Consider the following 25,134-nt stretch of genomic DNA (forward strand, 5'->3'; position numbering starts at 1 on the left):
CAATGTGTTTCCAGTTCCAGAAGGACATTTGGCACTTGGGTCTTGTGATAGGCAATAAGAATGGGGCTGAGTCAGTAATAAAGAGATCTAAAGTGTGCCCCCTAGTGTGTGTTGGGGCCTTCACATGCTGCTGGAGACCAAGACAATCAAGCAGACTCAAAAACTCTGTTGAGAGCTGACAGAGGGGGTTGTCCACATGAATATTTATATCACCAACAATAACAATGTTGGATGACAATGAACAAAGTGATGTAAGTAAGTCATGTATTTCTGGAAGAAATAAGAAGTGTAGTTTGGGGGGACGGTATATGAGCAACACTGTTATTTGAATGAGGACGTTTGCATTTAAAGGCTAAGCATTCCATGGAGATAAAGTCAGGCAGTGGCAGGGGAGAAAGTCAGCAGTCTTCCCCATGATTGTGTAGCCTACAGAACTAGACTGAGAGACCATTTAAAGGCATTTGCAGGTGTTTTGAGTTAATTAGCTGATTAGAGTGTGGCACCAGGTGTCTTCAATATTGAACCTTTTCACAATATTCTAATTTTCTGAGATATACTGAATTTGGGATTTTCCTTAGTTGTCAGTTATAATCATCAAAATTAAAAGAAATAAACATTTGAAATATATCAGTCTGTGTGTAATGAATGAATATAATATACAAGTTTCACTTTGTGAATGGAATAAGTGAAATAAATCAACTTTTTGATGATATTCTAATTATATGACCAGCACCTGTAATGTATGTAACGTATGAATGTAATGCATTAATTATGAAGCGCCAAGTGAAGTTTTGAGACATTTGCTTAATCTTGAGCAGATAAGGTTAATTTTTCTGCATCCATCAGCAGCGAGGTGATCATCAGTGCATCACTGTAAACATAATTTACACTTTACTTAACCACGGTATGTTAAAGCAAATTCCAGAACGCCGTCACGGCTATTTGTCATTGTGTTCAATCCAGTCGTGTTGGGACCACTTGAATAGTTTTTGTTACAGCTGCTAAAACTAGACAGTGGGTTTTTTTAGTTCCCAGCATGCTTTGCATACAGCTAGACCAAAAGAGTAGAAATTTAGATTTTAGTAATTTAGGCTCTGTTAGGTACAGTGTTGTGCTTTATTTACTGAACTCATTCTGAAAATGCTGGTGTCAGTCCTGAACACTGAAGCGAGTATGTGTATATAATGCTGACCCTCTAGTGGTCCAGCTCTGGGTCATTTCCACTCTGGAGGCTCCATACAGTCAGAGAAGTATCTGGTTCAGTGCTGTGAAATACAAGAATCTCAGTATGTACACCAGTACAACACAAACCATCTCTTTGATGCACACAGACCTCATACATGTATATTAACACATAAAACATGATCGACCTTTATTTTAATACCTTTATTTTATTTAAATCAGAAACGAAAAGTTTGATCCAAAAATTTAAGACATAAATATCATCATTGTAATTCATATTTCAATACGTTACAAAGTTTTACAACTGTTTTAATGTAGTTCTCTAAAAAACATTGAAAACCAAGAGACTCCAAACCATGTTTTCCAAATATGAATAAATAGATAAATAAAAAGATAAAATATTAAAACTTGCCCAGAAATTCCTGAGTCCCCTTATACTTCACTTCACATTTAGAATGAAAAAGTAGAAATCTTAAGATGTTTTTCTTACAATAATAACACTACTACTGTAACTATCGTCTTTTGCTTTACTGCAACTATTCTTATTTTCTTTTTTTTACATAGTTTATTTTAAGCTTAATTATTTAAATCTGATTATGGTCATTTACTGTAGCTGGTTTTCTCCTTTTTTATTTATTTATTTTGTATGAAAAACAATACTGTAGTAGCATGTTTTTGTGTGTGTGTTAATACCATTGACATCTTTCCATAACTCTGTGTTTGTGTGTGTCTGAATGCGATTTATATACAAGATCTTATATTTGTCCTTTGCATATACACACACATGTGAGCATGCAAGATATCAAACATCTCATGTTAGCAATTCAGCTGTGCAGCCCAGCGTCTGGAGTCCGTCTGCGGCGTGGATGCCTAATAATCTCCATCCTGTGACAGACAGAAAGAGAGAGATTGATTGCATTACACTGATGCTCATGTTGTTAAATTCTCTGCTTTGGATCGCAGGCAAACAGCAGACAGTGATTCAGCTTTCAGGTTAATGTCTGCTTCATCAGTTTGCTCAGTGTACATGAAAACATCATCATATCATCAACACATCTCGCTCATGCCGATGACCTACCGGTGTACCGACACTCCTTCCAGTCATGTGATTCCTGTGATGGTTCTTATAAAAGATTCAAATCATTTTGGTTTGAATCAACATGATGAATCATTCACTGAATGAACTAAGAACTTGCTGAATCTGTCAGAGCGAATAACGTTTGTTATTATGAAATCCCTAAATGAGTGTCAAATGACGTCTGTGTTAAATATCAGACATGCTATTTTTGGAAAGCATTAAAGAAATAATTCTGTAAAAATGCTAAAAAAAAAATAACTGAATTTGCAAAACTGAATGCAAGAATCGCAAGTTGCAGTTTTACAGAGAAGTGTGTAATTTTGTCAGCAAATTTAAGTGCAAAAATAATGACTGTTTTCAAAAGATTTCCCCAAAAGATGGCCCCGCACTAATATCACATCATTGGTTAAGTTATTATAGTGTTGGGCTGGTCATGATGCTCAAACCAACACATCAATGCACAGAGACACAGGATTTAACTCAAGTCTCTCATGATTAATCTGGGATATGAGAACATTTTTGAGCACTGATAAAATTACAAACTTCAGCAAAGAGCCAAACTCGACCTAAAACCTTAGAAAACCTACCCACAACCTGTCAAACACCTGAGTTGCTGCATATATGCCATATCAGCTGTGCTTTGATGCACGCAAACACATGCAGGTCACAGCGAAGCTCAAGACTGCTGCATGTGTGCTCTGGAGATCAAGATTCCATCTGTTTATACTGTATGTGTGCATTTAGATCTGTGTGTGAGTGTTTCTCATCGCAGCCAACATGCATCACGCTCTAGTTTAAGTTGCAACAGGAATTCTGGGTACTTGCTGAAGAACTGAACAGTTACTCTGAAGAGTGACTATAAAAGATTATCTCTCACACATTTTGCCCAGAATTCCTGTACTGTTGGCATTTCAGCACTGTACTTACTGTAACATCACCATCAGACACTCAGGCAGATCCACAATGAAGAAGGTACTTCAGAAATTAAAATGTCATTCATTCACCCTCATGATTTTCAAAACCTGTATGATTTATTAATCAAGTTTGAATATGAGACTTAAGCTTCAGTGTGCTTCTCGCACAATGGCATCAGAAGACTTAAAATTGCACATGTTTTACTCGTTTAGTACTTTTTGTTCCATTTGCGTGTATAGGAAAGAGCAGCATGAACATTCCTCTAAATATCTTCTTCGGTGTTCCACAGAAGACAGTCAGTTGTATGGGTTTGGAACAATATGAGGGTGAGTGTTTGACGACTGAAGCTTTATTTTGAGCTGAACTAATGCTTTCGTCACTGCTGCTTTTACCTGTTTACCTGCTCTTATGTATTATGATAAACATTCTGAATCATTCACCTTCCCACATTCATAATTATAAGCACACTATGTGCAGCACAACGTAGAAAACTACAGAAACGGATCAAAAACGAACTGCAGTCTAGTTCAGGAATCATCATAGACGGAGTGAGAGGGTTACTAATGTTGAAATGTAACCATATTAATTTCCACAATAATTCATCAGTGAAATCAAAGCCACAAATGCACCAAACAATCCATCGTAGCCACGGCAACATGCCATGCAGCCCACCTCATGGCCGTTTGCGGGGAAACAATCAATGTTGCAAGAGCAACCCAAACACAGGTAGTCGCCAACGGCAACCAAACAGCCCAATCAACTTACTACAACTTCAGAGGTAGTGGATTATCTGTTGCTAGGTAACCATAGCCACCGGGTCTCCGTCATTTATGATTGGCCCTTTGGAGCTTGTCATGTGGTTTGTGATTTTCATCGAGAAAATACAAAGAGCAGCATCACAAACAAAGAACGGGGTCGTATGGTTTTAGTATTAAGCTTATTTATCACATGTAGGTGGAGTTTGTCATTTCTGACAGTGTCACTTTAGACAAATCAGTGATTTATCCAGTTTTTAATCATATTTCATAGTATTATTTTTACTTGATTTTTCAAAGTTGTATTGGAGTGCATACAGTTTCAGTCTATCGACTTTGACGTTTAATACATTGTGTTACTTGCTATTTCTTTAGCACTTTCTTAATGAGAACGGCATCATTTTTTCAGTCCTCTGGATTATTTTCTCATCCATTTCTGAGTATGCGCTGCCTCCATTCCCTCCCGTTATCTATTATAAGTGTGTTCAGCATCCTCATTCAGACAAATCCCTGCAGAATTGTCTCTGTTTTCTCTCACCTTCTCGATTTTTTTTTCCGTTCTTTCTACCTTCTGCATTATAAATCTCTCTCTTTCCTGATGTTTGGTCCTCTCTTACCTGTCTGGGTCTCAGTAGGGTCTGTTGGCATCTTTAGGTCTTTTCAGCTGCACTTTGAGTCTCTTCATGCCGATCTGAAATCCGTTCATGGCCTGGATGGCCGTCTGAGCGCTCGCTGGGTTATCAAAGCTCACAAAGCCTGAGAGACAGAGAAGACAAAGAGAACAAAAAGACAAATTCTCTCTCTCTCTCTATATATATATATATAAACTATAAAAAGTGTCTCAGTGACACTAAAATAACACCAGTGCATTGCTATGTGATAGCTGGGAATTGTGGGAGGTTTCTAGATAGTTGCTCCCTACCTAGTTAGTATTTGAGGAACACAAACAGTGCTCGTTCTTACCGAAGCACTTGCTTTGATTGGTGGCCCGATCCACAAAGACTTTTGCAGAAATGACGTTACCGAACGTCAGAAACATCTGGAGCATTTCTGAGTCAGTGAACTCTTGAGGCAAGTGGTAAATGAAGATGTTACACCCCTCAGGACCTGCGGCACACACACACACACACACACACACACACACATACACATACACACACATTAGACTCAACGTCAGCTTTATAGGCAGACATCATCATCATGAGAAACTGTATTTGCAATTACTATAATATTAGTGAAATAAAAGATCACTTGACGATTAAACACACTAACGTCTGAGGAAGTATGCAAAATGTCTTTTTTAACAGGAAATGACATCACCTTCTCTCTGTAGCTGTGGTTGTTGCTGGGCAACCAGGGCGGGTTGCTGTAGAAACGGTTGGCTGACCAATCCGTATGCAGTCGGGTAGGCTGCTGTGAAACAGAGAGTTTGACACATGCTGATACAGCAAGACAACGATTGATCTGACACATAATATCATCTGTGAGGGACGTATAGTACCTGTATAGTACTGCATGCCTGCGTACGCCTGCTGGAGAGGATCTAACGCAGGACTCTGAGCTGAGAGACCACGAAGAGACAGCGTTTTACACTTTCTGAATAAATGTGAGTGGCTTTTGTGCATGCTAAACTCACTGCCATGGTGTTAGAGGATTATGAGTGATTGATATTCAGCAGCTAGTGTGTTCTGGGAAGCTGTTGATTTAACTCACCTTGATATGGATGAACACCATTGGAGTAGATTTCTGATACTGGCTGTCCATTGTTGGTTGCCGGTACAGGACTATAGCCATTCAGTGGAGGCAGAGCCGAGATGGGAGTGGCTGCGATAGTGGGTGGAGTGTTTGCACCTGTAGCCAATCACAGAGCAGGAGTTTAGACTGACGAGTAAAAGAATAACAGACATGGAGCTGTTTGCATAAAGATCCCCATGTGCAAAAGAAGAGTTAACTGTACTGAATGTGCACTTGTAGTGCACTTCAAATCTTAAAAGTATATTTTTAAAAACTACTTGGAAATAATATAATAATGATGGAATAAAATGTCTCATAACACACTGAAGTCACATTTAAGTCTCAGAAAACATTCAATTCAGTTTGCACTTAAGTATATTCTTTTAAAGTACGTTTATTCTGTAATAAGTACTCTTTTTAAAAATATGGCAAAGTGAACTTTGTTCACAAGGGTAAACTGTATGAAGAAGTTTTCTGGCTTTTAGTTACTGTTTGTTAGCTTTGATTTTACAAAAAAAAGAAACCTTTAGCACACAAGTAGACTTTCTTATTCAATTTCTGACATCCGTCTGGGTGGTCTAAATATTGTAAAGTAACCATATTATGATGCATTTCGGACCTCTTTCCTGAAGAGCAAGTAGTTCTGCTGTAAGGCTGCTGGTGTGGTGAAGGTGGCTTTCACCTGAAGAGGGTGCCGCTATGATGCCGTTAGCATTGAATGCTGCCATCTGTTGCATCTGCAGCGCCGCGACTGTAGACACAGGTGACAGATATGATGACTGCGCAGCCAGCGCCTGCTGCTGAAGCACCTGACACAGACAGAGAGGAAAGAGTTAACGCCACACAACTTCAACATGTGCTTGAGTCTTCATACCTTCAATTACAAGACAAATCCAACAACTGTCATTAATAATGGAGAGAAAAACAATATAACTGGTGATGACCAGAAGTGTGCAGGGATCAAAGCGTCTGTAGTATAAGAACAAGTGAAATATAATAATATAATGGATACATTTTATGGCCTAGGTGTTGAATTCTATTGCAGTCTTAAGTGTAAACTTAATGTTTATATATTATATATTTTTATAAAGCAATACAGTCATTATTAGTAGTAGTAATTAGGAAAATATTTAGATTTTCAAGTCTCTTCTGCTCACCATGTATGTATTTATATGTTTATGTATATGGAAGAAGTGTTATAATATGTATTTTTATTTATGTTTGTAACTGATGTTTTTGTTGTGAATGGTTTATTTTATATGAATTTATTTCTGTGATCAAAGCTGAATTTTCAGCAGAAGAGTATATTTGTGGAAACCGTGATGCATTTTATTTTTTATTATTTACAGATGAATAGAAAGCTCAAAAGAACAGCATTTATTTGAAACAGAAACCGTTTGCAACATTATAAATGTCATTACTGTCATTCTTGATCAGTTTAATGAGTCTTGGGTGACTAAAAGTGTAACTCTATAAATAAATGCAAAACACAATTCACAGCTATTTAACTAGTGAAGGAAAATAATTGTTAAAAACCATTAAAAACATATCATATGCTTTTCTTTCTATACTGATAAAAGGAAAAAACTAAAACCTAATAAGCTAATGTACATGTTATTTATCACTGCTGTGTGTGTGCTGTACTCACTGCTTGTGTATAGGCATTATATGCATTAAAGTTGAGCGTCACTGGACTGTAAATGCTGAGCTGCGAGGCCACCTGCTGCATGCGCCGCATCCCACGCTCCTTATCTGTGTCCGCAAACTTCACCACCACACTGGAGGAGGCGCCCTGACCACACACATACAGAGATTACAGCTGAGGGCAGAGGAGGAGAGACTGAGAGGAGAGAGGAGAAGAGGAGGAGAGACTGAGAGGAGAAGAGGAGAGAGGAGGAGAGACAGAGGAAAGAGGAGAAGAGGAGAGAGGAGGAGAGACTGAGAGGAGAAGAGGAGAGAGGAGGAGAGAGTGAGAGGAGAGAGGAGAAGAGGAGGAGAGACTGAGAGGAGAAGAGGAGAGAGGAGGAGAGACAGAGAGGAGGAGAGGAGGAGAGACTGAGAGGAGAAGAGGAGAGAGGAGGAGAGACTGAGAGGAGAAGAGGAGAGAGGAGGAGAGACAGAGGAGAGAGGAGGAGAGGAGAGAGGAGGAGAGGAGAGAGGAGGAGAGACTGAGAGGAGAGAGGAGGAGAGACTGAGAGGAGAGAGGAGTAGAGGAGGAGAAGAGGAGAGACTGAGAGGAGGAGAGACTGAGATGAGAGAGGAGGAGAGAGGAGGAGAAGAGGAGAGACTGAGAGGAGAGAGGAGAGAGGAGGAGAAGAGGAGAGACTGAGAGGAGGAGAGAGGAGGAGAGACAGACAGAGGAAAGAGGAGAAGAGGAGAGAGGAGGAGAGACTGAGAGGAGAAGAGGAGGAGAGAGGAGGAGAGGAGGAGAGGACAGAGACAGAGGAGAGAGGAGAGAGGAGAAGAGGAGGAGAGACTGAGAGGAGAAGAGGAGGAGAGAGGAGGAGAGACTGAGAGGAGAGAGGAGAAGAGACAGAGGAAAGAGGAGAAGAGGAGAGAGGAGGAGAGACTGAGAGGAAAGAGGAGGAGAGGAGAGAGGAGGAGAGACTGAGAGGAGAAGAGGAGGAGAGACTGAGAGGAGGAGAGACTGAGAGGAGAGAGGAGGAGAGGAGGAGAAGAGGAGAGACTGAGAGGAGGAGGAGAGAGACAGAGGAGGAGAGACAGAGGAGAGAGTAGGAGAGGAGAGAGTGAGAGGAGAGAGGACTAGAGAGCCTGAGAGGGAGAGAGGAGGAGAGAGGAGGAGAGGAGGAGAGGAGGAGAGAGTGAGAGGAGAGAGGAGGAGAGACTGAGAGGAGAGAGGAGAGAGGAGGAGAAGAGGAGAGACTGAGAGGAGAGAGGAGGAGAGACAGAGGAGAGAGGAGAAGAGGAGAGAGGAGAGAAGACTGACTGAGAGGGGAGAGGAGAAGAGGAGAGAGGAGGAGAGACTGAGAGGAGGAGAGGGAGAGAGGAGAAGAGGAGAGAGGAGAGACTGAGAGGAGAGAGGAGAGAGTAGAGACTGAGAGGAGAAGAGGAGAGAGAGGAGGAGAGGAGGAGAGAGAGAGGAGAAGAGGAGGAGAGAGGAGGAGAGGAGGAGAGAGGTGGAGAGACTGAGAGGGGAGACAGGAGGAGAGACAGAGAAGGAAAGACTGAGAGGAGAGAGGAGGAGGAGGATGAGAGACAGAGTAGAGGAGGAGAGACTGAGAGGAGACAGGAGGAAAGACTGAGAGGAGAGAGGAGGAGAGGAGGAGAGACTGAGAGGAGAGAGGAGGAGGAAGACTGAGAGGTGAGAGGAGGAGAGGATGAGAGACTGAGAGTAGAGGAGGAAAAGACTGAGAGGAGACGGAGAGAGGAGGAGAGACTGAGAGGAGAGAGGAGGAGAGGAGGACTCACTCACAGGCAGAGAGGAGGAGAGACTGAGAGGAGAGAGGAGGAGAGGAGAGAGGAGGAGAGACTGAGAGGAGAGAGGAGGAGAGGAGAGAGGAGGAGAGAGGAGGAGAGGAGGACTCACTCACAGGCAGAGTTCGGCTCCCATGCAGACTGTTAATGGCAGACTGGGCCTCTGAGTGACTCTGAAACTTCACAAATGCACAGCCTGCAAAAACAAGACACACATCAGATTGTGTGCGGCAGACTGGGTTTGTGTTTAACACAGTCTCTCAAAAGGAAAATGCACTCATCCTTAGATGATCAGCAATCCAGTCAATCAGTTAACATCTGAAGAAGACAAAAGCTGCGTGTTTGTAAGAAACGATTCCATCATTAAGATGTTTTTAACTTCAAACAATCAATTCCGGCCAGTCCATAATCCATAATAACACTTCCTTCAGTGAAGAAGTCAATTTCCTGTCTCTCACTTCAAAATCCAGCCACAGATTTGTTTAGAGCTGTTTTGGCTCGTAAATGGTGCTTGATCTGTGCAGATTTCTCTCCTGATTCAGACCAGACCAATTTTCAGCGGAGGAAGCGTTGTTATGGATAGAGTAGATAGAGTTTTAGCATCGGAAGCAACAGTTTGAAGTTTAAAAAAAAGTGGTGTGGATTACTTTTGGATTATTGTGATGTTTTTATCAGATGTTTGGACTCTCATTCTGACGGCACCCATTCACTGAAGAGCATCCATTGCTGAGACACTGATGCAATGCTACATTTCTACAAATCTGAGGAAGAAACAAACTCATCTACATCTCAGATGGCTTGAGGGTGAGGACATTTTCAGCACATTTTCATTTCTGTGTGAACTATTCCTTTAACAGACCTTTGCTGGTGCCGTCAGGTCCTCTCAGTACCGTACACTCATCGATGCTGCCGAACGGCTCAAACATCTTCCTCACGTCCTCATCAGACTGCTGCTTTCCCAACATCCCCACAAACAGCTTTCTGTCCTCTAAAAAGAGTGAAAAGGGGAGAAATGGTCATGATCTGTTATTCAGCATCAGATATCTGACTTTATTTAAATTCCAGGTTTTGTGAAGTGTGTCAGTAACAAGTCAACAGTGCTGCAGTACCGTCAGTCTCCAGCAGAGGGATGAGCTGACTGTAATATGAACAGAATGTGTGATTGTTTTATCATACTTTTGAGGTCCAAATGTCCTGACTGTATTAGTCAGGACATTTGGACCTCAAAAGTGTAATAAAACAATCACACATACTGTTCATATTACATGTTGCAACATGCCTCTGATGTAATCAGGTCTCTATTCCTGGTATTTATTTACAGTACTAATGCAACTCTTCCACACTGCTCTCACTGTATGGCAGGCTGCATGGCATGTATTGCTTGAACTATATTGGTATAAAACACTGAAAGAGAAATCTCATCCCTGTCTTTTGCTGTGTACTAATAAGCCTAATTTTCTTATTTTACATAAAACTGTTATTACGTTTTGTGCTCAAATTTATTATATTGTAACCATTGTTTTAAATTATGTGCTGGTATTACCTCATGAACTGTGATTACATTATAATTTGTAATACATTTCTCATGCAATAACCTATTACATTATGTGAAAAAAATGTTATTACATTCTGAGCTCAGGATTTTATTACGTTTTGAGAAAATTATTACATTATGAACATTTTATTACAAAAATAATGTAATAATACATTATGTGCAGTTTTTACATTATGTGCAGTTATTAAATTATGAGTTGATACACTGCATTTTTATGTAACATTGATTAAATTACCTGTACATGTATTAATATTTTCTAGTAAAATAAATTCATGTTTACTGTTGAAAACCCAATGGTCACTGTTATGTTATTTTATTTTGTGTTGATAAGTTGCATTGTTATGTAAATTTTATTAGTTTAAATTTAATTCAAAATGAACTGGACTTTTTTTTTGTCTAGTTAGTGGAAGGAGAGGTGGTTGGTCACAGTAGTATTCGTTCGGCGTCTCGAATGAACAGTGCTGTAGTGTTATTTTTGGACAAAGTCGAAAAAGTGAAAACAATAGTTGAAATGGGATAGTCCTCAATGGTAGTTTAAGGTTTTCCCACTTGTTAATCCAGCAAGAAAGTGTTGCTTTCTAATGTGCCCCCATTTATTAGTGATGAAGCGCTGAAATGCAAATTATCTTGTAATGGACAGTTTCTGCAATTAAATCCGATTCGGATTTGAGTGTGGACAAAGAAGATCTAGGAACTGGAGTAAAGAGTAGTGAGAAACGAATAAAAAAATTATGAGACAATGGATATTGTTTTTGATGAGTTGGAGGGTGAAATACTTAAAGAGCATGAAGAGGTATTTAAAGTGCCGGCAGTGAAGAGGAAGTCGAATCTTTGTGAGATGGAAAATACATCAAATAAAAAGGCACATGATGAGATTGATACTGAGAGTTCTGGGGAAGTTTTGAGTGTATGTGAGGTGTCTGGCTCAGAACGAGATTGTTCTGAAGTGGAAGTTGTGGGAAGTATGAGTAAAGATTATAGTGGTTACAGTTTAGAAAGAATGAAACAGTTTCTGCAGTGTACAAAAGGACTGAGGAATGTGGAGGTTATGTTAGAGTTTAGAAGTTTCTGCAGCGTACAAAGGGAATGAGGAATGTGGAGGTTATTGATTGTCAGGTGAAATGTTTGTCAAACCCTGAGGTGTATCGTTTGAAAAAGACTGTACAAAAGGTGCGTCCTCAGACAATCCATAATGATATGTCACAAGAATAACGGAGTTATGTGGATTTGGTTTTTTGTGCTTTCTTCATCCCTCATAATGAGTCATTTTAAATTATCTTCCCTGAATGTAAATGGGGCAAGGGATGTAAGCAAAAGAATGTTGTTTCTTGAAACTTTATGTGGTAGTCTGAAACAATGTAATATGGAATATTTTCTAGTACTGGGTGGGGATTTTATTTGTACAAGCAATGATTTAGATAGAATCACTTTGAACCTCATATGGCTTGAATGTGTGGAGAAATTTTCATTGTAACGAAAGGCAATACACATGAGCTCAAGTGAAAGAAAACTGTATCTCTTTAGCAAGACTGGATCTGTTTTATTGTTTTAGATATCAGAAACAATGTTTTAAGTCTTGTTTTATTTGTCCTGTTGGTTTCTCTGATCACTCATTGGTAGTAGCATGTGTTTTATTAATTCTGTGTAAGGTCTGTTTTGGGTTTTGTTTCTTGTTCATTGTTTTCATGTCTTTTATTTTGTAGTTTGTTTCATGCTGTTAGTGTCACGCTTCCCTTGCCCTCTTGTCTTCATGCTATTGGTTCCTCTTGTTCAATGTGTCATGTTCTGATTGGTTGTCTTAGTCATGTGTCTTGTTCCCTATTGGTTTGTTCTTATCATGTGACCTGTATTGTTATAAGCAGTCATGTTTTTTCCATTGTGCCTTGTCGTGTATTAATGTTGTAACCTGCTGTTGGTGAGTCTAGTCTGTTTCTGTCAAGTCTGTTCTAGTCTAGTCAAGTCTTCGTTTCTTGTTTGGATTGTGTTTGGATGTATTGGATTATACCTTGTAACGCTCGCCTTCAGTGGACTCTTTACAGTCTGTAAAAATTAAGAGTGCTTATTGGCATTTTAATAGTGCTTTACTTGAAGATGCCCATTTTTGTAAATGTTTTTCTTTTTTTTGGATGGGGTGGAAATCTAAAAAGTCGTCTTTTACATCAATACAGCAGTGGTGGGATATTGGGAAGGTGCAGATACAAAAACTTTGTAATCAGTACACTTTTAATGTGACTAGAGACATGGTTCAATCCATAAGAAGTCTAGAGATGGATATCGTGGAACTTCAGACTTTAAATGGAGCCACTGCAAATCAAAACTAATTGCGGGCTCTTAAAGGAAAAAAAGCAACATTAGCAGATCTATTAGGTACAAGGTCTCAGGCGGCAGAGTCTTTCTGAAATGGATGCCCCGTGCAAAATTCTTTTTCAGTTTGGAAAGGAAAAATGGCCAAAGAAAAAGTATTCAGTGTTTACGGTCAGAAGATGGAAAAGTTCTTTCTGAGTTTTCTGACATTCGTAAAAGGGCTGCCAGTTTTTATAAGGAGCTCTATACCTGCAGTTTTGTGGATGGCCCGTTAATGGCTGAATCTGTGGCAGATCATCTTCCAAAAGTGAATGAGGATTCATATGCAAAACTGGTATGTCCTTTAACAATAGAGGAAGTTTTTAACGCTTTGCAGAGTATGAAAAATGGTAAAGCACCAGGATTAGATGGGTTGCCTGTTGAATTTTATAAGGCGTATTGGCATTTGTTAGGAGAAGATCTACTTGCAGTTTTAAGTGATAGTTTGGATAAAGGACAACTGCCACTAAGCTCCCTAAGAAAGGTGATCTCAAAGAGATTATAAAATGTTATCAAAAGCTTTGGCAAACAGACTGAAGGAGGTAATTGGACAGGTTATACATTTAGATCAATCATATTTTGTACCTAATAGATCAATAGTGGACAATATATCCTTGATTCGGCATGTGTTGGAAGTCTCAAGACTGTTTGGAAAAAAATGTGGTCTAATTTCTCTAGATCAAGAGAATGCATTTGATCGGGTGGATCATCAGTTTTTATGGTATATTTTTGAAACTTTTGGTTTTCCACCTGCTTTCACTGCCTTTATTAAAGTGCCCTTTTATAATACAAAGGGGGATAAGACAAGGATGCGCCTTGTCAGGTATGCTTTACTCAATAGACACGGCTCTGATGTTAGAGGCCCAGGCAGGAGAGGGCCTGATGTTGGAGGCCTGAACTTTGAAGGCAAAGGCCTGGTTGATGCACATTGGGGTTTTCGTGTCATTTTCATTAACACATGGCTGAATGGCAAGGAGACTTACATAGTAAAATTTGAACAAAATAAGAAACAGGTGTCCACAACACTACATCACAGTTTTTTAAAAACCCATGTATTTTTTTCAACTGTGCTGTTATGTAGGCCTATCAATATTAAATAAGAAATGGTTTTTATTATGAAATTGTGAAATTATAGACATTGGGATCAGAAAAGAGCACATTTTTAAATCTGTGTGTGTATATGTATACAATATATTGCATTTTATATATATATATATATATATATTTATATATATGTATGTATGTAAAAATTTAATCTGCAAAAGTAAATTGGGCTAAAAGTTCAGCATATAGGGTTGGAAAATGGAATGAAGGAGAACTGGTTTTACTGGGTGGAATGGTTTGGTCACAAAGAGGTCTTAAATATCTTGGAGGTTTTTTGGGTGATGAAAAAATAATGCAAAGAAACTGGGAAAATGTTCTGGAAAATGTAGAAGGAAGATTAGAAAGGTGGAAATGGATTTTACCTAAAACGTATTTTAGGGGGAGAGCATTGATTATTAATAGTCTAGTAGCCTCCTCATTATGGCACAGGTTATCAGTTTTAGAGCCTCCGGAAGGGGTTCTTGGAAAAATACAGGTCAAGATGATACATTTCTTTTGGGATTGATTACATTGGTTACCACAAAATGTTCTTTATGTTCCAAAGGAAGAAGGTGGACAAGGGGTTGCTGATCTTTTAAGTAGGAAGGTAGCCTGTTTTTTTTTAAGTACTGTTGGATTTTGGGTTTTTTTGGGGGGTGTTTTTTTGGAAGATTTTTTTAGTTTTTCATTTGAAGTCTATTTCTTCCTTTTATGAGAGTGTATGAAGAGCATGGTGTGTGGTACAGGTTAAAACATCAATGTCATGTAAGTCTCTGTATTGGTTTTTGGAAGAACCTTTGATTAATGGTGCTCGACTGGAGTTTTGTGGACATACAACTTTATGGTTGATGCAAACGTTAACAAATCCAAAGTTGTTAAAATGAAGGACTTAATAGAAGTGGCTGGTCTCGCGTTGGACAATGCTGATGCACTTGCGCAGAGACTTGGAATTAAATCAACAAGGACTGCCAATCTTTTGTTAAAGAAGTGGTGAGAAACTTTGAGTGAAGAAGTGCCGAGTCAAGCGCTTCCTGATAAAACAGATATTTTTCCTTGTATGGTGATCTCTAAAAGTGTAATTGAAAATTAAAATGTTTTAATGACCTCAGAGAATTTGAGAGACTTAACTTTTGATACAATGGATGGAAAGAGTTTATATAAAGTTTGTGTGAAGGTGATAAAATAAAGACAAATTAAAACGAATGGATACACCATGAGAGACCATTTAAGTGCTGATATTGAGGTCAAACCTTTTTGGGGCTCGTTACAAACCACCGTTGACTAAAAATGTGGGTGATCTTCAGTGATGAATTTTACATGGGATCGTTGCTGTAAATGCTTTTATGTCAGTGTTGAATCAAAATGTGCAAGCTTGCTGTCCTTTTTGTGATCAAAGAGAAAACATATCTCATTGTTTTATGCATTGTGAGAGATTAAGACCTTTGTTTTATTGGAGATTATATTTACTAATGTTAATGAAATGTTTAAAATGATTGTGCTTATTTTTGGTTTTTAATATTGCAAAAGGAAAAAGAGGAAAGGACGGTTGTTTAATTTTATTTTGGGTCAAGCCAAAATGGCAGTTTATATTAGTAGCAAATATAAAGTTGCTCATGGTACCAGTAAAAATGTTTAATTGTTGTTTAAGGGACTCCTAAAAGCTAGAATAAAACATGATTTTATTTTCTACTCTCATATGAAGAAATTGGAAAAGTTTGAAGAGGTTTGGAGTGTAGAAAATGTTTTGTGCTGGATTGAAAATGATACATTGCAGTTTGTTGAAGAATTTGAGTAAATTTGTAAATTATACCTGAAGTTGTGTAGTTAATAAATAAAAATCAAATCTCTCTCTCTCTCTCTCTCTCTCTCTCTCTCTATCTCCCCCTCCCTCCCTCCCTCACGTGACAAACTGCATATCATCAGAGCGGAAGTGAAATCTTATTGTTATGAGCTTGGATTGGCTTTCAAGCCCATAACAGTTTTGCGTTAAGAGTTTTAAGTCTTTTATGGTCATTTTGAGGGAAAAAACGACTCTGTTCTGCACTTGGAACTTTTAATTGTTGCTGCTGAGTGCTTTTGCAGTGAGCTGAACTAAACATTTGGTCTCGCGTTACAGCGTGCGTCAGATCATCGAGTTCAACAATGCAGGTAACAAGAAATTCTGTCATTCATTTTCCATTACAAACAGGAGACCGTAATAAATCTGCAGTTAATCTCAACGACCAGCCCACATGTGTGATATAAATCATTGTGTTTTAGTGTATTTGAAGCTGACTGGCATGACGTAATGATATTTCCTGATGTGTGTTTCAGTGTATCACAATAAAGACTATTCTGAATTTGATTTTGGCTTCAGCATTTATGGGTGTCTTTTTTAAAGGTAGGCCACTTTGTTTTGTCTTACCTTTTTCTTTTGGGTTGTTCATTGTGTCTTTATACAATATAATTAGCCATAATCACTGATGTTCAGTACTAAGGCTCTATATATTTCATATGTAGAGTTATAATTCTCTTGCAGTTCAAATGCATGCATATGTATAGTATGTTTACCTTGGTTTTTGCAATAAATTCCCAGTAACACTTTATTTTACAGTGTCATTGTTATACATGCACTTAATAACAGTAAATTGTGCAAAATTACAAACCATTAACCCTACATCAAACTAAAACCTAACCTTAAAGGGATAGTTCACCCAAAAATGAAAACTACCCCATGATTTACTCACCCTCAAGCAGTCCTGGGTGTATATGACTTTCTTCTTTCAGAGGAATACAATCAGAGTTATTTAAAATAAAAATGTCCTGGCTCTTTTAGCTTTATAATGTCAGTGAATGGGTGTCATAAGATGGAGGACGCAGGAATGAGAAAACAAGAAAAAATGCTTTGGTGGACATGGGGCCTTAGCGGAAACTAGAGATTACGGTTTATAAAGTTTTAAATATGGATATTTTTCTTACACAAACACATCTCTTCGCTTCAGGATGCCTTTATTAACCCCCCGGAGTCATGTGAGGCACTTTTTATGATGGATTTATACAGTTTATTTTGCTTCAAAATCTCAACACCCATTCACTGCCATTATAAAGCTTGGAAAGCCAGGACATTTTTTTTTTTTTTAATAAAACTCAGATTGTATTGGTCTGAAAAAAGAAAGTCATAAACACACAGGATGGCTTGAGGTGAGTAAATCATGGGCTAATTTTTTTTTTTTTTTGGTGAACTATCCCTTTAAATCTATAGTAAGTACACTCTTAAAAATAAAGGATCCAAAGTGACGTTTATCGCAGTGATGCTGCAGAAGACCTGTTTTTGGTTCCTCAAAGAATATTCCAAAGAACGGTTCTTGAAATAACCATTTCATTATTAATGTGAAGAACATTTTAATAAACTAAAGAACCTTTTTCCACTATAAAGAACATTTTGTGCGAAGGAAAGGTTCCATTGAATCATCAATGCCAATACAGTACAATATAATATTACTCATTACTGTATTACACTGTAACAATGACACCTTAAAATACAGTGTAACCACATTTCCTTCATGGATCATTACAGTGTCTGTCTCTTCTATGGGTTTTATTTCAACAGCTTTCTGCAAGAATATTCCGTCTGGTTTTACATTAATAAACCGACCGTACACATTCCCCGTTAACGCCAGCGGCTGTCACCACGCTGAATGGAGAAAGAGACCCCCCACAGACGCCACTATCGCCACATACAAAAACCATAAGTGCATGACTGAAAAAGGCTTTGAGGAAGAATTCACATGTATAGACCACCATCTGCTTCTCAAAGCAGCTAAATACACTGACCAGGGGCCCTATGAGTTCATCTGTAAAGGGGCTCAAACTTCAATTCAACTGGACGTTTTATGTAAGTCTTTACTGTATCTGAATTTTTTATTTTTTTGTGGAAACTATGAAACATAAATTAATTAATTTTTAATAGAAAGTTTATAATATAACTGTCTTCAGCAAAGCTTTGATCAATTTAATGCGTCCTTGCCGAGTAAAAGTATTACTTCAGTTTTCTTAATGATAAAATATAAAACATAAAGCAAGAATGCTGTTTTCAACTATGATAATAATCAGAAATGTTTCTTGAGCGGCAAATCATCATATTAGAATGATTTCTGAAGATCATGTGACACTGAAGACTGGAGTAATGATGCTGAAAATACAGCTGCACACAGAAATAAATTACACTTTAACAGATATTCACATAGAAAACAGCTGTTTTACACTGTAATAATATTTCTCTGCTTTCACTGTATTTTTGATCAAATAAATGCAGCCTTGGTGAGCATAGGAGACCTTTTACAAAAATCTTAATTAGTGCATTGATTTGATTTGAATAATTCCCCCTTTAGATGCTCTAAATGTGAGTGTAGAAGAGACGGACAACATCACCTTCAGCTGTTATTCGCTCAGTCCCAAGGATGTGACGTGGCTGCATAACGATGAAAGAGTTTTGCACTACAAGAAGGACGGATCCGTGAATCATGGCAAAGGTTACGAGGGAAGATTATCGCCGGAGAAGAACTGCTTCAAAACCGGCGATTTCTCTCTGACCATCCTTAATGTTAGCAAGGCAGATGCTGGAATATACCGCTGTTTTGAGGATGATGAAACCGCTAAAGGAAACCCACACGCCTATGTGCTGCATGTGAACGGTAAGACTGGGAAAATCGATTACATTGTAGGCTTTAATATTGCATGTTGTTTTACTTGGCAACTTTGGCATAATAACAATCTGGTGCATTTGATTCACGCAGAGAAACGCTCCAGTCCAGGAGACCAAACACAGCCCAACTGCAATGAAGCAGCTCTGGTTATTTATAAGACATGCACCATAGTTTTGGGGCTCGTCTTGGGGCTCATCTTGGTTGTCGGTGCGATATACTGGATCACCATAAAACTACACAATCGTCAGCCCACACCTGCTCCAGCCTCTCAGAAGAGTGAGGAGAGCACACCTGAAGATGACCGTATGCTGATGTCTGATAAAGACACAACTCCACCCACCAATGAACGCCAGCCTGTTCAGGAGAGCCACCACACCGAAAATAAGTCTTCCGGCACCCAGCCTTTTGTGTAATCTTGCAGAACGAGGCTTGTGAAGAAGATACAGACATCTAGGCCTGTTTCACACCGTTCTCCCTCAAACAACAGTATTCATACAACATCAGCTTCATGTTGAGCTTTCACAGCATTTCTGCAGCGTTAAAAGCTATTTCAAATATTGTTTTAGTGTTTTTTCTCACTCAATGTTTTTTCTCAAGCATTTCTCACTCCAGCACTAAATGTTGCATGGCTGCAAATGTTTATGTTGATGATTGTATGCTTTGTTCCTTTAAAAACTGTGAGTCTTACCAAAAAAGACTTGAGAAGCTACATTTTAGCACTTTTCACTCAGAACACTTTTACTGTGACCTTTGCAGTTCGATGTATTTTCTGTTCTTTTTACTGTATGCATTTTCTTTTCTATTTAATGGGTACACAGCTTCTGTCAAGAGTGTTACTTGTAGTACTTGATATGTCTCATTGAATGTTTTTCAGTAGTGCCTTAATTTAGTTAAATGTAAGTTTTTTTTTTGTTTTTTTTTTCTAATGCTGACAGAACAAGGATGTATTAGCAAACCAATAAAAGTTTTCAGAGTAATAAAATGCATGTGCCAGTCAATAAAATATATATTCTGAACAAATAGTGCTGTTCTGAAGTTGTACTGAATACACGTTTCTTATTATTACAACAATTTCATGTGACACTGAAGACTGGAGTAATGATGCTGAAAATACAGCTGCACATCACAGAAATAAATTACACTTTAACAGAGATTCATACAGAAAATTGTCATTTTAAATTGTAATATGTCACAATTTTACTGTTTTTTTATTTTTTATTTTCTGCCTTAGTGTGCAGAAGATCTCATCGAGTCTAAATCTTTACAAAAAACCAAATAAAGATGCGAGTAACAGATGATTTACCTCCTCTCCCCTCACTGTCTGCAGGCTTCACTTGAATGGGCCGATTCATCTGAAAAAAAAAAAATAATAATAATATGAATAAAAATAATTTAAATTACATTTATTTACATTTACATTTATGCATTTAGCAGACGCTTTTATCCAAAGCGACTTACAGTGCATTCAGGCTAACATTTTTTACCTAACACGAATTACAAAATATACAGACTCTATACTATTCATGCAACATACAAGAAGATTTTACCAATGGATTAAAACTTCTCATACACAGTACATAACCATAGCCTCAAGGTTTTACATAACATTGATGACTGCCACACCAGTGTTTTATTTTTTAATTTTTTTCATGCCAGTTTATTATTTTGGTATCACTGTTTCATATAAAACAGCACATAGCACTCTGTGGTCACTCACTTTGCATTAATGCTTAATGCTGATTTCCATATGCTCTTCAGCATTTATATCCTGTGACCTCTTGAACCCAATGCCTGTCACTTAAACTAATGTGCACTGGATTGTAGAGATCAGCTTTAGAATGATGGCCATCTGATCCGGATTACAGAGACACGCTGGATTACACTGAACAGCATGTGTGAGTGTGTGTGTGTGTGTGTGTGTGTGTGTGTGTGTGTGTGTGTGTGTGTGTGTGTGTGTGTGTGTGTGTGTGTGTGTGTGTGTGTGTGTGTGTGTGTGTGTGTGTGTGTGAAAGAGAGAAGGTGTGAATCCACCAGTGAGATGCTGGGAATCACTGGAAGCACAGTGGTTTATAATACATTGCCATGGCTCTGCTAGTAGCGTTCATTTCATTAACAATATCTCTGATGAAAAAGGTGAGACTAAAATGTATCTTAAAAAAATAAAAACTGTATATCCAAAATTTCTCTATATGTACGCATACGTTTAGGCCTCCACAAGTTTTCATGCTTGGGGTGTGCATAAAGACATACATAAAAATAAACATTATCTATATGGCTGTAACATGAAAATGCATATGAAACGGCACAGTGAGGCTGTACAGTAGATTTTAGCACTCTCTGTTCATTTACTATACCGACAAGTGTTGTGTTGATCAGGAAGATTATTATGAATCATTAATAACTGATTTACACATTAACCTACTAAAATCTGCTTACAGTACGCTGATAACCACCGTAATAACACAGGTGTAAGAATACAACATGCTACATAAAACATGCATAATCGGCAACAGAAAAATAAGAAGAATAACAATTGAAATACTATGGCTTGTATTTTTACCTTAAAAACATATTTAACATTTTATGTTTTATTTTTACTGCACATACTGTCTTATGAATATAATTCATGCTAATTCATGCTTTTTACTTCCAAAAAACATCATTTTTAAGCCTGAATATTCATATATATTGTCCTGATAAACCTAATGCAATTCTTGCAATATGGCCTATTATAGCCTACTGTATATGGCAAGGTAACTTACAGTTAACAGGTTTCAATAGTAGTATTCCTCATGCTTTTCTGATGAAATTACAAACCTTTTTAACCGTATAGGAGTGTAAGCGAGAGAGACAGAGACGCTCTAGTTTTCTGGAGAGTCACGAAGCTCATTTGTAAAATGTCACGAGCGCAGCGATGTGCTTAGTCATGGAGAGAGATACTGAGAGTACAGGAGGACTGAGAAACTGTGAAGGACAAATTCCTGATAGACAACACAGTGAAGACATGAATGAGAAATGAGGGAGAGAGAGAAAAGCTCACATGAGGAGTGAGAAAGAGAAAGAGGAGGGAAGCCGAGGGCCTCTGGAACATGATTGAGAAATATTGATCTGCAGCTTCAACATACAAGACATTTGAAAAAAACAAGACATTTTTAGTTGCTAGACCACATCACATTTACTGGGAACATTTCTGGAACATGTACTATTCGTTATTTCTGTAACACAGTGACACTCCACGTTGCCATGGAAACACAGCCACCAGCCTCTGTTGTCATGGCAGCATGCTGACCACATCATCATCATTGTGACCGTAGGTAAACAAGGATGCTTGTTGCCAGGGGCAACAGTTCAAATCAGTCATTAAATAAAGGATAAGGAAGAGAAGGGACAGCAGAGAGAAGAACCAATAGAAGAGGAAGAGAACGATGAGAGCAGGAAAGAAAAGAGCAGAAACATTAAATATTTTGAAATATTAAAAATCTGTCTATGACTTTCTGGCATTTCTGTGGTTGCTAAGGTATTCGGGTGTTTTCTAGGGTGTTGCTTGATGATTGCTGTAGGTTGTTGATTACTCAAATGTCTCTGTTTTTTTTTTTTTAATGGTCAACAGGTGGAAATAGCGATCTGATCCACGGTTGTTGTTATTAATAACTATAAATAAAAAATAAAATAAAAAATCATTACTTGATATAAACATTAAGTGAAATAAAATAAAATAAAATAAAATATATTACTATATTTATAGTAAAAACTATATAAAACTGTAAACTAAAATTAAAAACTAAAACTTAATTCAACCATATCCACCTTATTCTTCAACACGGAAGCAAGCCTATGGGCGAAACTTCCCGTTCATTAGCTGCTATAGGGACATGATGAGAAGAATAACAACGTGCAGTAAACGTGCACTACAAACCAGTGTGTTCATAATTAAGATAATACATTACAATAATATGGTAAGACACACCAATTTGCAATATCAAGCATCAAAACGAGCTGTTTTGTACAGCTAAAAATAGCTGGAGGCGGATGAGACCGGAAGCCAGACACATACCGTTTACAAATGCCACTCTTACGGCAAAAATAAGGTGAACAGACTTATGTAAAAAAAATTTAAGTAAATAAAAAAATAGTTGTAGGAGACACACAGCAAAATTACTAAAACTTAACTAAAATGAAAATCAAAATATAAAAATAAAATCTAATCTACTAACTAAATCTATAAATCTATAACAGTATATCAGTGATACTAAAATAACAGTGATCTGATCACTTAATGAGGTGAAGCTGCTCTGGCCTGTGAGGATTGATCACATGACTAACACTAGTAATAGTGAGCTTTCCCTCGCCTAAGATGTATCGGTGGAGGGGTACAGTGATTCTTCACTTTATGTCCTTGAGCAATCAATCAATCAATCAATATGATGTACTGACAAAAGCAACCAAAACACACTCTCTCTTCTGGGTGAAATATTAAATGATTATTTAATAAAGCATATCTAGACATCCACGCAGCAGAGTCCCCGGGCACCTCATCATAACCCTGCTAGATGAGGGTTTCATTTAAACACATCTGTAGGGTTTATATTAAGTCTCTCTCACACATAAATAGATTTTCATGCACTCTCTCTCGCTCTCTCTCTCTCACACACACTCCTCTTGTTCAGTTTACAAAACACACACAGCAAGATGCACACGCTCTGTAAATCTCGACCCTGCAGTCATTCTGGATTATGGAGTATTAAATCTGAGGATTATCAACAAATTGCATTTTTCACCCTCCATCCCCAGGCAACATGGAGTCATCGGACCGACCCTCCTCAGAGTGTGTGTGTGTGTGTGTGTGTGTGTGTGTGTGTGTGTGTGTGTGTGTGTGTGTGTGTGTGTGTGTGTGTGTGTGTGTGTGTGTGTGAGTGCGTGTGTGTGTGTGTATGTGTGTGTGTGAGTGGGTGTGGTGTGTGTGTGTGTGTGTGTGTGTGTGTGTGTGTGTGTGTGTGTGTGTGTGTGTGTGTGTGTGTGTGTGTGTGTGTGTGTGTGTGTGTGTGTGTGTGTGTGTGTGTGTGTGTGTGGTGTGTGTGTGTGTGTGTGTGTGTGTGTGTGTGTGTGTGTGTGTGTGTGTGTGTGTGTGTGTGTGTGTGTGTGTGTGTGTGTGTGTGTGTGTGTGTGTGTGAGAGAGAGATGCTAGTTTGATATTTCATACTGGATTTCAACATAAAACACACACACACACATAATCATGGTTGGTCACACTTTATTTTAAGGTGCAGTTCTCTATATTAATTGTGAATTTTGAATTATTTGATTTATATTTTTGTTATGATATTTGGTTAGTATTTAATTTTGGTTGTTGGGTCAGATTAGGGATGCAGAATATGTGCTTTGTAAACAGCCAATATGTTAATAACAGGCATGCTAATAAGCAACTATTTAATAGTAAAAATCGGTCCCTAAACTGAAGTGTTACCATATGATTTTTCTTTCTCTCCCGAATATTTCCATTCCACATTCACTTGTTGCATCATTCATGTTCCCTAGCAACCTTCCATCTCCTATCTTAGCAACGATCTCCTCCTCCAGATGGTTAGTGTGAGTGTGTGCTACTAATACTAATACATTTTACAGTGTAGATAACATTGAATGTGACGCGGAAATTTGCCAGAAACATAACAGCACAGCTCTCCTCGACAAACCTCATGATCTGATACCGAATGAGCCTCAACAAGCAGCATTAATATTCTCATAACCTCCCTCTGATAGCATCACTGCTCGACGATGACTGCGCATTCAGACACACGGTCCTAGAAGAGCTGCTGTTGTTCAGATCCTCACTAACAAGTACAGCAGATTTCACAGGAGCTGATAAACAGAGATCGAGAAGAGGGACAGCTACAGATGTGTGTGTAGCTCTGCAGGTCACATCAGTGCATGCTGCCATTGGATTCATGTCACTGTTTCCGTGTACTGTAACAGCTCAGCCTCTGCTCCACCACAATCCATTACAGTCCATTATCAGACTGTATATGTCCCAGAGCGGCCACTGCCAGCCTCCTCATGTCTGCACTCCAAGAGACTCCGCCTGAGAGTATATGCCATGAAAATAACTATAGCATTTAAATGTAAATTAATTTTAGGGCTGGGTAGTGCATGCAAGTTGTTTTCTATAAGCAGTATGTGTGTGTGTGTGTGTGTGTGTGTGTGTGTGTTCAATTTCAGATGAAAAGCACTGTGTGCTTAATGGTTACTAATTACATTTAGACTAATGTGTTTGTGATTTATGTCCTTACTACTACTCCACCCCCCTCCCCCTCCACCAAAGTCTAATTAGCAAGTGATATATGCCTTCATAAAAACAAAACACACACACACACA

The 25,134-nt window shown here is 38.4% G+C and overlaps 2 protein-coding genes across 6 annotated transcripts in view; one reads left to right on the plus strand and one right to left on the minus strand.

Moving 5' to 3' along the window:
- Positions 1–1,375: 1,375 nt before the first annotated feature.
- Positions 1,376–25,134, minus strand: part of celf3b (cugbp, Elav-like family member 3b) — a 32,710-nt gene continuing 8,951 nt past the window's right edge. The window contains exons 4-14 of one of the 3 annotated variants that reach the window (XM_042755501.1): positions 20,069–20,117; positions 9,959–10,087; positions 9,216–9,295; positions 7,313–7,456; positions 6,284–6,473; positions 5,644–5,781; positions 5,432–5,491; positions 5,251–5,340; positions 4,894–5,037; positions 4,548–4,686; positions 1,376–2,067 (exon numbers count right to left, since the gene is read on the minus strand). In XM_042755501.1, the coding sequence (XP_042611435.1) occupies positions 4,559–4,686; positions 4,894–5,037; positions 5,251–5,340; positions 5,432–5,491; positions 5,644–5,781; positions 6,284–6,473; positions 7,313–7,456; positions 9,216–9,295; positions 9,959–10,087; positions 20,069–20,117 (1,152 nt within the window). In that variant the 3' untranslated portion in view covers positions 1,376–2,067; positions 4,548–4,558. Of the gene's footprint in view, positions 2,068–4,547; positions 4,687–4,893; positions 5,038–5,250; positions 5,344–5,431; positions 5,492–5,643; positions 5,782–6,283; positions 6,474–7,312; positions 7,457–9,215; positions 9,296–9,958; positions 10,088–20,068; positions 20,118–25,134 lie in introns of all 3 variants that reach the window. The other 2 variants (XM_042755502.1, XM_042755500.1) reach the window with 2 other exon arrangements.
- LOC109064945 lies at positions 12,509–19,300 on the plus strand. Of its 3 annotated transcripts, none has more exons than XM_042755504.1 (6): positions 12,509–12,569; positions 16,004–16,228; positions 16,394–16,460; positions 17,670–17,954; positions 18,451–18,753; positions 18,856–19,300. In XM_042755504.1, the coding sequence occupies exons 2-6, from the start codon at positions 16,223–16,225 to the stop codon at positions 19,176–19,178; spliced, it is 984 nt and encodes a 327-aa protein (XP_042611438.1). In that variant the 5' UTR covers positions 12,509–12,569; positions 16,004–16,222; the 3' UTR covers positions 19,179–19,300. The 3 variants fall into 3 exon arrangements, with proteins under 3 accessions (XP_042611438.1, XP_042611439.1, XP_042611437.1); XM_042755505.1 differs by having other exon boundaries at positions 12,548–12,569; positions 16,197–16,228; XM_042755503.1 differs by lacking the exons at positions 12,509–12,569; positions 16,004–16,228; positions 16,394–16,460 and having other exon boundaries at positions 17,327–17,954.

The sequence above is a fragment of the Cyprinus carpio genome, unplaced genomic scaffold (assembly GCF_018340385.1).
Source record: "Cyprinus carpio isolate SPL01 unplaced genomic scaffold, ASM1834038v1 S000006714, whole genome shotgun sequence".
In the NCBI taxonomy this organism is placed as follows: domain Eukaryota; kingdom Metazoa; phylum Chordata; class Actinopteri; order Cypriniformes; family Cyprinidae; genus Cyprinus; species Cyprinus carpio.

Bases quoted from the DNA above. Each gene is read 5' to 3' on its own strand.
- LOC109064945 (XM_042755503.1), top strand. From the start codon at position 17,534: ATGCCAATACAGTACAATATAATATTACTCATTACTGTATTACACTGT. The intron at 17,955-18,450 runs GTAAGTCTTTAC...TTCCCCCTTTAG, and splicing joins AATTCAACTGGACGTTTTAT to ATGCTCTAAATGTGAGTGTA. The intron at 18,754-18,855 runs GTAAGACTGGGA...TGATTCACGCAG, and splicing joins CTATGTGCTGCATGTGAACG to AGAAACGCTCCAGTCCAGGA.